The sequence below is a fragment of the Antedon bifida genome, chromosome 11 (assembly GCF_963402885.1).
Source record: "Antedon bifida chromosome 11, ecAntBifi1.1, whole genome shotgun sequence".
Taxonomy (NCBI): Eukaryota; Metazoa; Echinodermata; class Crinoidea; order Comatulida; family Antedonidae; genus Antedon; species Antedon bifida.
The window spans coordinates 6,297,508-6,311,520 of NC_136236.1; the positions used below are offsets into that span (position 1 = coordinate 6,297,508).

The 14,013-nt window shown below is 32.4% G+C and overlaps 1 protein-coding gene across 1 annotated transcript; it reads right to left on the reverse strand.

Annotated features, from left to right (window-relative positions):
- Positions 1–249: 249 nt before the first annotated feature.
- Positions 250–13,399, reverse strand: LOC144856478 (uncharacterized). Its single transcript, XM_078714492.1, has 3 exons — positions 12,990–13,399; positions 2,949–3,084; positions 250–1,751 (listed from the first exon to the last, which is right to left on the reverse strand). Exons 1-3 carry the CDS (start codon positions 13,350–13,352, stop codon positions 1,684–1,686), a joined length of 567 nt encoding a protein of 188 aa, XP_078570618.1. The 5' UTR covers positions 13,353–13,399; the 3' UTR covers positions 250–1,683.
- Positions 13,400–14,013: the final 614 nt, after the last annotated feature.

Consider the following 14,013-nt stretch of genomic DNA (forward strand, 5'->3'; position numbering starts at 1 on the left):
ATGAATAATGTCAGCTAGTTCAACTAATGTCAAAGGTTATTCTTATAGGTCAAAACCAGTTGTTGGATTCGAAAAGGGAAAATTGATTGCTTGTTTAAGTAAATAATTTTGGTCAGTATTAACCAAATTAAGAACAATAAAAACACAAAGAGGCGGAAACTTTTGCGTTTGAGTGATCATAATCAAATTTTCCGCATACTATGCAAATATTACCAACATGTAACTCGACACCATTCGATTTTCTTATAATTCAATTTATTCATTAGACGTTCATTACCTTTCATTTTAAATACATTATTATTTCAAACTGAATTGAACAAGTCACGCTGAACATTTCATTCGTACTAATAACAATGATATAACCGTTGACATTTGATAAGCCTTAGAATAGGCTGAGCTGGTGACCTTTCAATTTGTTTTCCACTAGGCGAATTTAGTCGCTCGAATCGAGTGTTTTCAGAGAGAAAACATCGCGACACACTTTTTCCACTAGGCCTACAAATGAGCGAATGTCTAGAGCTTGTTACATCGCGTGTCTGCTGCTGGGTGGGCAGTTCGATTCACGTGTGTGCTCATGAACGTCGCCTGGCAACTCATTTCCTGAGCTGTGATTGGTTGCGAAATGTTCGCTTCGTAAAGAGTATAAACTGCTCGAACTACAAATTGAACTGAAGCAAAACAACTCGAAGAACAGAATTCGACGCAAAAATGGTGTAAATATTGATATGCATGCGCATAAGCTGGTGCTTTCGACTCACGCAAATAAATTCGCCTAATGGAAAATATTCTTTGCTGAACTTCTATCGTTTCTTCAAGAAATAAACTCACCAATATACACATTCACCGTATGCATGTTTTTATTTACATATAAATCACGTGATGAACTGTTGTTGATTTCAACATAGCCATCGACTTGGGTCTTACTATATAATATTATAGGATAATATTTTGTAATCATTACGTCAAACAAATCGGACAAAATTATGATAAAAAGCCTTTCTGACGTCAAATATATACTTTATTTACTTATACAGTAGAACCCCTATTTGGGCCCCAATAAAAGTTTCCCCTTAACATGGATATGTTTTGTAGGGTTGGCCGTAGTGTTACATTAAACATATTTTTGTTTGCTTCACGGGAAGGTGTCCCCTTATGGAGATGTCCCCTGAATAGAGATCGGCCGTACTGTGATACAACATACATTTAAACTTTGTTTTACAGAAAACTGTCCCCTTAATAGAGGTTCTACTGTATTTATTGGTATTCACAATTATATACATACGCAAATACAACTTGGGTACTTATTTTTGTAATATCTCATTGATTGTTGAACACAGACACTGGTCCCAAATTCTTCACTTTCCAAACAAAAGAAAGACCACTTTATCTCGCTCGGATAGAACGGTAGATATTATGATAGTCTCAACGTTTTGACAAAACTTGTAAGTTGATAAAAAAATAAGCAAGAAGTGCTGTCATAAAATTAGTGTCTTGTTAGGCAAAGTATTATTTACTCAAAATAGAAGCAATTATGAAACATAATTTAATAAATGCGAACTGACAATTTCCAATTCGACGATATTTTTCCCATACGTGACGTGATCACGTTTTCAAAATAAAATTTGCCAAACCAAACACCTTAGAGGACACAATATTCTTCCTAAACATCACTTATATTTCAAATTATTTAACACTACGTGGCTTCATCCTGCTCCATAAAATACTTTTCGCTCCTCCTCGTGTTTGTTTAACTGTTGAAAAATGAGAAAAGACAAAAGAAACTATTATATAGCTTATTATAAATACTTGAACGTGTTTGGTAGAAATGGCATCACATGACTACCGTTTCGAGGATCGTAAAGGATGTAGATCTAAAACGTGGTTCCCACTAGGACGCAACGCAACGACGTATTGACGCAAAGTGCTGTATTGCGTAATCACAAGTGGGAAACGACGACGCAGCAGTGCTGCAAACATCTTGGAAGGGCATTTTCTTACGTCACGTCGTTTGCGTTACGTTACGTCGCTAGTAGGAAGCACGCTTCAGTCATAATACATAAACAAAATCCAGCGGGGTTTTTTGGGGGAATATTATATTGAACTCTGTGTGTAATCATAGGTTTTATTATTAATAATTTTAATTATTATTCTCCAATATTTCAGTCTGGAATGAACAATGTATACAAGTAAAGGCCTTGATTATTATTCATGTAATGTTAAAATGTAACAACATTTATTATCGAAAGATTGAATCAATCAATCTAATCCAAAAGTCTAGTTTAAGCTTGGTTCGCAAGCGAATTGACCAATCCAGGCAAAGGATTATTTGAACCGTTCCTTGTGATTGGTCAATTCGCTTGTGTTGCTTCTTACGTCATTGCGTTGCGTTCTAGTATGTACCAAGCTTTATTTCATTTCATTATTTCATTGCTTGTGTTGATGAGGTATATATTATACTAAAACTTAAGATTGGCTTATACAATGACGCAACGCAATTATATACGCACAAGTAATTTGTCAAATCACAAGCGAGATTTCGGATGATTAACAATCTTAGGTCTTGTTTACGTCGTCTTAAGGTTAAAGCAGTATTCCCTATCGAAAGCAACGCAAGGTCGTAAACGCCTTTGACCAATCACGACACGATGAATCATCCGAACTGTCGCTTGTGATTTGCACGTACGCCCTAGTTAAAGCGTGCTTCCAACTAGAACGCAACGCAGCGACGTATCGACGCAAGGTGCAGTGTATTGCGTAATTACAAGTGGGAACCGATGGCACATAGTGCTGATGCAAACATCGTAGGTTTGATTTCACGCAGGCGGGGGCAAACGCAATGATTGGAAGGGCATTTTCTTACGTTGTGTAGGTTGCGTTTCGTTGCGTCACTAGTGGAGACCAAGCTTTAGAGGCGTACACTGAGCTTCATTACTGGCTTATTAACTTACCACTTCTTTTCCTAAATGGAAACGCTTCGTTACAAATTCCCACCCATGAACAAACAAACGGCGTACCGCAACCAAGACAATCAGTGTTACTTCTACACGATGTTCCTTGCATTCTCTGCACACACTGTATATCGTCCTGAAAAAAACAACAATGATGGTGATAAGTTATAATTTTGACAAATCTATTTTGTTTAATCCCTATATAGGCCTATATTCCAAACAACCAATGAAAGCCTACATATCCGTGTATGGTACTAGTACCTAGACTAGCCCTAAGTCTGTAGATTACTGTCTTTTTATGTTTTTTTGTACGTGCTCAAGTAATATGTATGAAACGCCTTATGTGACAAAATGTTTATCATTTTACTAATATTATGTAAACACTTCGTCTAGAACCTAGACTATACTAGTACCGTAATATTTTAATATTTATGATTTAAAATTAAAGCCGATTCTCGGTATTTTATCTACAATCTATTCAGTATCATAGACAAATTCTATGATACAGCGTCACATGTGATACTGTCCTTTTTATGAAAACCATTAGGAAAGATATATGTCTGATTTAAATGTATACATGTTTAGAAATATGATTGTAACCCACAGAATTAAGTCTTTTGCAACTTACTTATATAAAGCTTATGAAAAAAGAAAAACCTGTATGTGAAATGGGCCGGAGGCCATTGTTTATTGAAATAAAAAAAAGAAAGGACGAAAGAAAGAATCGTGTCAAAAGAATATCTTAGAAGTTGTTATTTTAACTTGTACACGATTCTTATAGACAACTTATGAATATAGCATTTAAATTGACATTTCGCTTGGAAAAACATAATTAAATCATTATCTGAGATCTTTATATTGGTGTGTTGTTATGTTTAACTGATCTGATTTTATTTGACGAACAAACGCGTCCACACGGTTACATCGTGTGGTATCCATGGTTTCAACAAGCATAATGCAAACTAAATAGTTAATTTATCTAAACAACATCATATATACATGTCTTCATTGTCAGCTGACGAAATCAGCTATTGTGAAATGTGAAAATATTAACCCTAATTTTTCAGATAATTTCAACTTAAAATAATTATAATTAAGTCACCTGACTAAATGTGTTATCCTGTTTAATGATCTAAATCTCTGTCCATACTATCAAACTTTATGTGACAAAATCATGTGAAGTATTCATATAAGAACAACGATAATGTCATATTTCTTCCATATTTGGGCATATCACTACCATATTTTGGGCATATTAAGCTAGTTTGATAGTGTAGACAAAGCTTAAAACATTTTGAACTTTGAACTTTAATTCAAATTGGTTTATATGGTAACGGCAATTAGGAATATAATTCATATACTCAACAGTATAATTTAACAATTTCCCGCCAAATTACATCAATCAAATGTTGGCCTAATGTAACAGGCAATTTGCGAATCAAATACCAATTGTTGTTAATTCTAAAAAGAGTAGATGATGTTTCAAGCTTCATTAATTACGTGTAGACCTAGAGTATGATGAATTACAGCACTGTATTTGTACTAACAGTATTTTATAGATTGAAAGGTTGGACATTGCAAAATGTTATATACACAAAAACTGAATATAAAATATAAATTATAAATCATGAATGATTCCATAGAACTTCGAGTTAAAATAACTATAGTGAGGCATTTAATGAACAGGCAAACTGCCTTAAAATGTGACATGTTTCGAGAAACTATTCTCATCATCAGAACAAAAAAACACATATCAGAACTTTTGCCAAGAAAAATATATCTTTTAGAAAATCAATATAGCAGATCCGATTTATTTTTTTAATTATAAATGAAAGGAAAGAATATATATTTAGATCTTGTAAAAGTATATGTTCATTAATTCAGTTGGCCAGAATGTAACCACAATGTTGAAATGATAGTTTTAAGTTGCGCAAATTCTTAAAAATAAATAATATATATAAACGATTGTGTTCAGATCAGAAAAATTAATTCCTTATTCAATTGTTCGATCCATACACTCACATTTAGTCTTTCAGTTATCTCTATTTCAATTCCTACCTAAAAATAGTGTTTACTCATACTGTTTTCAATGTATAATCAAGAAAGTTACTTTCGGAAGTTCTACGCAAGTTTAATCTCCAAATCGTTAAAGTTTAAGATAACTCAGTGAATAATCAATGTTTTGCTAAAGTTAATATTGTTTTAATGTCATATTGTTAAACATAAATTAAGTTACAACCTCATTGATTACTCAATGTTGCAGGTAACCATTATGCTCATGGGATTTAAGTAATAAAGACCCTAAGACCGTGGCAAGCAAGACAAATAATCTTACATCTAACAACCACAGGCATTTCTTCCCAGCGTGTAATTGAATCAGATGGAGTGAGTATTGTGGGAGATCGCAAGATTTGGCCTGAAGGCGATACATTCGGAATAGGTACATTAATTTAACTTAACTTATTAGTTAAATGATGAGTATTAAAGTCTAACAACTATTAAGTGATTCCGTTTCATTTCTTATACTAGAGTATCTATACAGTAAATCTTCATCTGTTAAACAAAACATGATTGAGGAAAATTTAATATTTTCATTTTGTATGAAATAGCAGTAGAATTATTGTATCTTACATATTTTTCGAGTATCATAATTAGCGAATTATGTAATTTACCACACCTCTGTCTTAGGTCATATGCTTAATCAACCTCAACCGTAACATAATACTGGCGCCACATGTGATAGATACTGTATGTTACACTGTATAGTTTACAGAAGTTGCCCGGATCAAGGCAATCTAACAACCAAGATAGGAACGTGTAACAATCTTTCATCTTAAGATTGGCTGCGACAAATTTATACTATTTGCGGTTAAAGTATACCAAGTAGGCCTACTTTATTCTCCGGTTTCTGTTTAGGAGCGTGAAACTGATCGTGTCGCAACCAAACATAAAACCATTGATCAAATGGAGCTCAGCATTCTGTTGTTAGATTGCCTTTCCCAGATACTGGGCAAATGATAACATAATGTTAAGGAGATACAGCAGGGTGGAAATAGCGTACGTAAGCATAAAACAGATATCACCAAGTATCACACTAAAAATAGTACCATGTTATATTAGGTGTATGTTTATAATGTTATGGCATTCAAACTAATTCTATGATTTATATTCAAAATTCATCAACATCAACAAACGGTAATAAAAGCAACGACTGCCGATTACAATTGTCAATATTCATTAACTTTAATTAATTAGTCTTTAAAGGCTATGTGTAATTTTCGCTGGGATACCTGGTTAAACACGTCAACGTCATACGAGTTTTCAAAGAGAAGTAACATACATAGTTACGCTATGTCGAATTGACGTTAAACTTGGCAAGGAACATTTAGAAATTGGACTAAATGCCTAAAGGACCGGTGTTTAAGTCAGGAATCATTTACGTAACAAATAATTTACAAATTGAGTCTAAATTGACTTCAATACTTGTTCATCAAACTGTCTTTATTTTAAATTAATTAACCAGAAGTTCATAGAAGTATGCTCCAGATGGAATATATTATTGCATAGGCCAATTAGCCATATTTTTTTCATGACGACCTAGCTTGAAAAACAGTCTGTCTACGCATGCGTAGATTGATGTTTGCGAGTCGAAAACGGGGTAGTTGCGTTGAAGGGAACCAAGCATCTGACTGAACATATTATATGGCGGAAATGTGAGTTTATATACAGTGCGTTGATACATTCATGTTATCACGACCGACGTTAGTTTTAACTCAGAAAACGGTTAAACGTGTCCTTACTAGATATTGTTTACACAGGGCTAAACGGCTAAACATGTCATTACTAAACACACACGTTTAATTTGACATGCTTATCTAATTGGGTTTAAACTATTATACTAATGCCTATGTAATCACCCCTTTCATCTTCACAAATGTCGGTTTATAAATAATCTAATAATCTCATACCTATAGATACAGGGTGATCATTGAGAAAGTAATATTATATGTAATATCTTCTCAGTATATACTTGATCGTGAAATTGAAGAATCACAACTTTTCGCAAACGGAATTATTTTCAAAAAACCGATGGGAAAGAGTATTATAAAAAATGCTTTTATTCCCAAAAATGGAAATTATAGTTTTTTATACTACTAAATGTATACGATATTTGCATATTATTAACAGATTTTCTATTTTGTAATCTAAGATTTAACCTAAAGAATTAAATATCAACGAACGCTAGATTTAATTTCAGAGATCAGAGAGAGGTGCATGCTTCTCATAAAGACAGTATTTCCACAATTTAAATAACTCTTCTCCAACAATTGGAAACCAAATACACTATGAATATCGCAAGATCATCTATAATACGAAGGGCCTAAACTGAATTGAAAAAGTGTAAAAATACAAAATGGAAATTGTAGTGCTTGGTTCCCACTAGAGACGCAACATAAGGACGTAACGCAACGTATTGTGAGTCGCTTGTCATTGGTCAACTCGCTTGCGTTGCGTGTACGTCCTTGCGTTGCGTCCTAGTGGGAACCAAGCTTTACAGACAATATTACGTAGGCTAAAGCTTTGTCTACACTTATGACAAAAAATGTGATGTGCCCATATATGAAAGTAGTATGCCCAAGTATGGTAGTGATATGAAATCACCATGTCCATATATGGGCACACCACATACAGTTTGATAGTGTAGACAAGACTTACTGTAACTGTATTTATTTATTATTATTTATCATATCATAATAATAAGTGAATAAATTGAAAAAGTGATAATTTCCTTCAATTTCTATTTAAAAAGTGTAATGTTCTAAGACAACAAATACGTAACAAATACGTAACTCAGATACGTATTTATTGATTGAAATTCAGTTTATAACAAACTGAAATTTTTAAAAAGCATTATGTCATTGGAATAGTAAATATTTCCTTACACTAAATAAAAATCGGAATTGTATTTGACGATAAAGTATAACTTTAAAAACGTATATATTTATTAATTAGTTCATAACAAACTGAAACGAAGGCATGATAGCTAGTGCATTAATTGAAAAGGGAATCATTCTCTTACATTTCTATCAAAACAATTGTATCAGACTATCAGAATAACGTACGGAACTGCAAATAAAAGTGCCATTTGATTTCAAGTCTCTTACTTTTCCATCAACGTGAGAAATTTTAGGTTAATGAACATTTTAAATATAAATCAGAATACTATTATGGACTGCATTTGAATTGCGTTTTCTCAATTGGGTTTCCAATAATTCCACAAAAAAAAATGCGATAAATTTCCATTTTTTCCCTGATCAACCGGCTTCAGTTGGAATGATACAAAAATTAATGGTTAAGAGTTCCGCTCGTCAATCTCATAAAATCCAAAACAGTAAACGGTTATATGAATATGCTGTTTCTAATGTGTATGAAATGTTATGCGGGAAGCTGGTCATTCAAAAACATATTTACTAAAAGCTGAACGTGCAATAGTGCCATTGTGCAATAGTGCCATTAAATATCACCATTAATTATTACTTTTCCGTTTAGTAGAAATAATACCGAACGTAGGTCATACGTAATTTACCAATCAAATGGAAATGGTTGTATAACGCATACTATTCAATTTTGCCACTTGTAGTGATAGCGAGTCCTTGGATAGATAATTTCTAATTATAAACATTACGTAATCTTTCAATTATTGTTGTATTTTATATTTCATTTGAAGTACATTATAGTTGTCCTGATTTTTCTCAAAGTCAATATGGAGTAATTAATCCCTAGCCGAATGGAATATCACGGTACCCTGAGGCTTGTCACGTCTGTAATATCATTTTTCCAAAACGATTTAAACTGATGAATATGGAAGTTGATACGATAAGGCATCCAACGTCCCCAATGTCAATAATTGAATATATTATAACAACAAAACCCGGATTGTTATTTACATTATATGCACCAACGTGTGCCCATATATGGTAGTGGTATGCCCAAGTATGGTAGTGATATGAAATCACCATGTCCATATATGGGCACATCACATAAAGTTTGATAGTGTAAACTGTATTTATTTATTTATTATTATTTATCATAAGACAGGTTATAACAAAGTGAATACATTAAAAAAGTGATAATTTCCTTACATTTCTATTTTAAAAATTGTAATGTTAATGACAACATGGCTAGTTTCGTAACACGTGAAGTTGGTAATATTTTCTTCAGAAACGGATATCTAATGGTTATATTCAACGACTTACTTGTTTTTAAGAATTTTTCCAAACGCCCCCATATTATGTGATCTAAATGTATAGCTGTGATATCAGATTCAATTTTTGGGAGGTTTTTTTTATTTTCAAAAGAGGGTAACCCTTCCAGGCTAACAAAGTGGATTAAACTGATATTCAATGGCCATGACGTTGTACTGCTTTCGGAAAAGGGAATAAGTTAAGTTTTTGTGTTTGAACTATCAATATACTACTTACTATACTACAAGAAAAAGAAATAATTTTAAAAACTACCGTAACCCAATTTAGGAACATTATAAATGAATGGCAAACATCGTTGGTAGCCATCTATCATCTAATCTAGGGCCTACACTTTAAAAATGTAAAAATTTAACTTCCAATTTGTTTTTTTTATTTTGGTTTTTTTTGTGACCAGTTTCATAGAAATTGATTTCATAAAGTTTCTCATTAAATAGAATTACGTTAGAACGCTCACTAGATTTACAATATATACAAACTCATTGATATGCGGATCAAACTAAATCAAACTGGATTAAACTTGCTCAATCCAGATTAAACTGGATTAAATTGGAATCACGAATACAAAACTATTTTCTGTGTTTACTGTAAGTCAATCTAAATATGTTTTATTGCTGTCGGATAAAACTAGAACAAACTATCGTCTGAAAGTGAGATGATATAAATTTAAATTGTCTTTACAACATAATTAATCCCATACTAATCCCCGAACTGTGTAATTGTATTGTAGGGATTAACATCGAAATATTACGCTAGTTACAGAATTAGAAATCATTTTGCCGAAAGTTGAACTTTCGATTAAGCAGGACATATGCGCTTTTGCAAAGATTTAAACAAATTAATTTCAAAGAAATTGGCTTATTAAAAAATATGATTTCTAGAATGTATTAATTACAAGTAACTGTATTCACGTAATTCGCTTCCTTTTTCAGGTCTTAACTTTAAGTTTGTAAATGAGAGTATGTCTATTTTATATTTTACCTATCTTTCAATGGAAATTGATTAAAACATATAGTTAATTCACATTCTAAACACTCTTAAAACCCCTTTTTTTTTCTTTGTAATTTCTTTCTGTTTTTTCTCTCAGCGCTTTGGGACAATATTTTGATTGTATAAGCGCTATATAAATCGAACAACATTACATTAAATAATAATATGTAAACAATTACACAAACACATACATTTTTTTTAATGTTAAAAAAAACATTGTTCCAATCATGATTATTGCATTTTTAGTGTTATTGTTGTGTACTTGTGTATTTTGTTCCGACATAATTAATTGATTTACGACTATTTTATATGCGATAGCTTAACCTAGATTAAACTTCCCACAGAGTTTTAACACATTTTCTTACTTGTGTGGTGTGTAAAATTGTGTAAAATTTGATAGCATCTGCTGCCTAATTAATCGACGCGATACCATTACCAAGAGTCTAACAACATCAATCTGCGCATGCCTACAAAGAAATCGGCGTTGGGGTACGTTACGTACGTTTTGATCGTTGATTTAGTTGCGATACAACATACTTTCTTATCATCAGCAGTAGAGTATCGCGCGTACTTTATGTTAATCGGTCTAATCATATATTTACATATGAAAGCAAATGATACTTTCTAATCTGCGCATGCCTACAAATAATTCTGCGTTGGGGTACGTTACGTACGTTTTGATCGTTGATTTAGTTGCGATACCACATACTTTCTTATCAGCAATATAGTATCGCGCGTACTTTATGTTAATAATAGACCTAATTATATATTTTCATATGAAACCAAATTATACTTTCTAATCTGCGCATGCATACACAGCATTCCGCGTTGGGGTATGTTGCGCAATTTGACCATTTCTTGCTTTAAATTACAGCTTTTACAGGTAAATCAATTTGTTTCGATTCAATTTTGGTAAAAGTGGATAACTATATGATGTGACATTAAACTGGCATATTCAACAACAATTTAATAACAACAAATTTAAAAATTATTTTTCAGGGGGACAATACATCTTTAACGTATTTTAACCGTTAGTAAAATACAAATTCCAAGAAATTAAATGTCCTTATTTAAACTGACGACCATGGACCCCATTGGAAATAAACTGACTTGTCGATTTTACGGGTTGTCCTCACATCCATTCACGTTGGTTTTATACATGTTTAAATTCCAATTTTGTTTTTTGTTTATGTCTTTTAAATGTATTGTTGAACGGATGCTAAATGAATAAAGTAAAGTAAATTTTACAGTTGAATATCAAATGCTAACTAAAAGATTGTTTCTCGATTTGATTTTTGTAGAAACTGAACATCTCAGGTCCTTTTTAAATAAGTAATTCAAATTAATTTTAATATTGATAAAATATTTTTTACGGATTTGTTGATTGACACCGCATAATTTAAATTGGCAATTAAACGTATGATGGCATAAAGAATCAATTTACTTTTTTTCACCGGTGAATCGTTTTTTTCTCACCTTGTTATCGACAAACGTATAGTTTGATTGTTGATTTAATTGCTATATGCACACTTTCTTATCATCAGTACGAGTATATCGCGTAATTTATGTTACAGGCCTAGTTATTATATTTACGTATACATTTTCTGTTTAGCCATTTACCTGGAGGTTTCCTACTCTATGCAAGTACATTTAAGATTGTTTAAGGACTTTTATTTTATAATATAAGATTGTACATATTAGGCTATGTACAATTATTTCAATAAAAAAAAACAGTAAAATTGTTATTGAATTATTGTTTTAGTTCAACGTAGGACTATGATTTGATTAATTACGAGGGCCTACCTAAAGAAAAACATTTTCAAAATCTTTATGATCGCAGAAAAAATATATTGAGTAGGCCTACTGTACGTATATGTGACGATTTCTACTAAAATTTAAGCGCCAACATTATCTAGTACATTCGGGCCTACTGACTGAAACAGATAAACTTAAAACTTATTGCACCTTGAAATGAACTTGGTTCGTTAGTAGTGTAACTTTAGCCCTTGCCAATGTTTGTATTAGTTAGGCCTAGGCCTATGTTTTATACATTTTTTGTGAAGAAAATAAAGAATACTTTTAAAGATTAACATTAAGATATATTTTGTAATGATCATAAAGCAAGTAGTTTCAGATCTATATGAATACAACTAGACATTTGCAATTTTTTTACAAAAATAAGTATAATCTATTTGGAATTCACTTTTTGTATCAGAGACACGCCTACACTTGTGAATGTGTGTCCATAAACATCTATAACAATGAAACACAAATAAATCTAAAATAAAAGTGTTACAACTTAAATATATTATATATTACGATACTACAATAACAGTGATTTGAACATCGAGTGACTACCGTAGTAACATTTTAAATACACAGTACAAAGAAACACAAAATAAAAGTTCTAAAAAATAAATTTCCACTAAGAAAACACCATGCGAACGAGTTCCAATGTAAACAGGGTCTTAGATTTGTAACTATCACAAAAAAAGCCTATTCAAATGCATTCATTTCATTCATTTTCTTTTTCCACATAAAACAATAGACTTTGTTACATCTGTTTTGTTTTTGTGGACACTCAACTAAGCCAAAGGGGCGTTTGGGCTGAGTAGGCCTAGCTCCTAAATTTAGGCAATTTAAACACAAAGTAGGCATACAATACCGTACCGTAGTAACATTTTCAATAGGCCTAATCTAGTAAAAGTACAAAGTAGCTTATATAGGCCTAATACGCACGGTAACTAAATAACCCGTAAGTAAGTATACAAATAGATTATTGCCTTACCGGAAAAACAAAACTGTTCCAATCTGATGGATTGTAATCTATCTGGTTTAACGAACCCAATCCCCTCGTGTTATCTTGTTTTACGAAAGGTTCTTCTGAGTCTGCTAGAGGCATTGGTGTGGTGTCGAAGAAACCTGAGAACGTCATGTCTTTGAGTCGTCTGCCGTCAGGCCTATTCAGAAATTGAAAATGCTCGTCTGGTATCAGAAATGGCTTACTACCGATAAATTTTCGAAAAAGCGCGTGATAATCTAGAGTGTCGGCGTTTGATTTTTGCCTTGCGTCGTCTGTATCCGTCGACTGTACAACGAACATTAAAGATATACTGATACACAATAACGTAACTAAGTTTAAGAAAAACATCTTCGTGGTCGGTATAATAGTATTCTAGTAGAGATGTGTCTGAAATTTAACAGGCACCATCTATATAAACACTATTTGCAAGGAAATTGATAGCGTACGTGAGCCGAATACACGTCACAAATACGATTGACCAATCAGTGTACGTACACGGTATAACAATTCTTCCGATTTCCACAATCACTGGCGTGGTAAATTAGTCAATAATGAAACGTTCTTAAACATAGTCATCACGCCCATTTGTAGAATGTTCGGATCAACTGTAACAAAAGCACGATTAATTTTTGAAAAATGAAAATAACCTTAGTGGTAATTGATTTAAAAATGTGTTTATATGGACACAATGAGAGCACTTAGCCAGGTTTGCCGCGCGGCTGCTATATATTAGATTATAATCTGTAATGTGAATAATCATCTATAGATAAAAATCAACCTAAACTATGAATTCAATATTAAAGTACATTTAGATGGGAGTGAGGGTGGGATGGGTGACAGGTAGTTAGAGTAGGCCTAAACTACGACTCGACGTAAGGATGTCATTATAAACACTTCCATCTTCTCTTTTTTCAGTCAACCGGATTGTGCATCGTAATTAACCCGTATTATTTATATAGGCCTATATATATATAGACATATTATCATCATATTTATAAATTAGTTATTA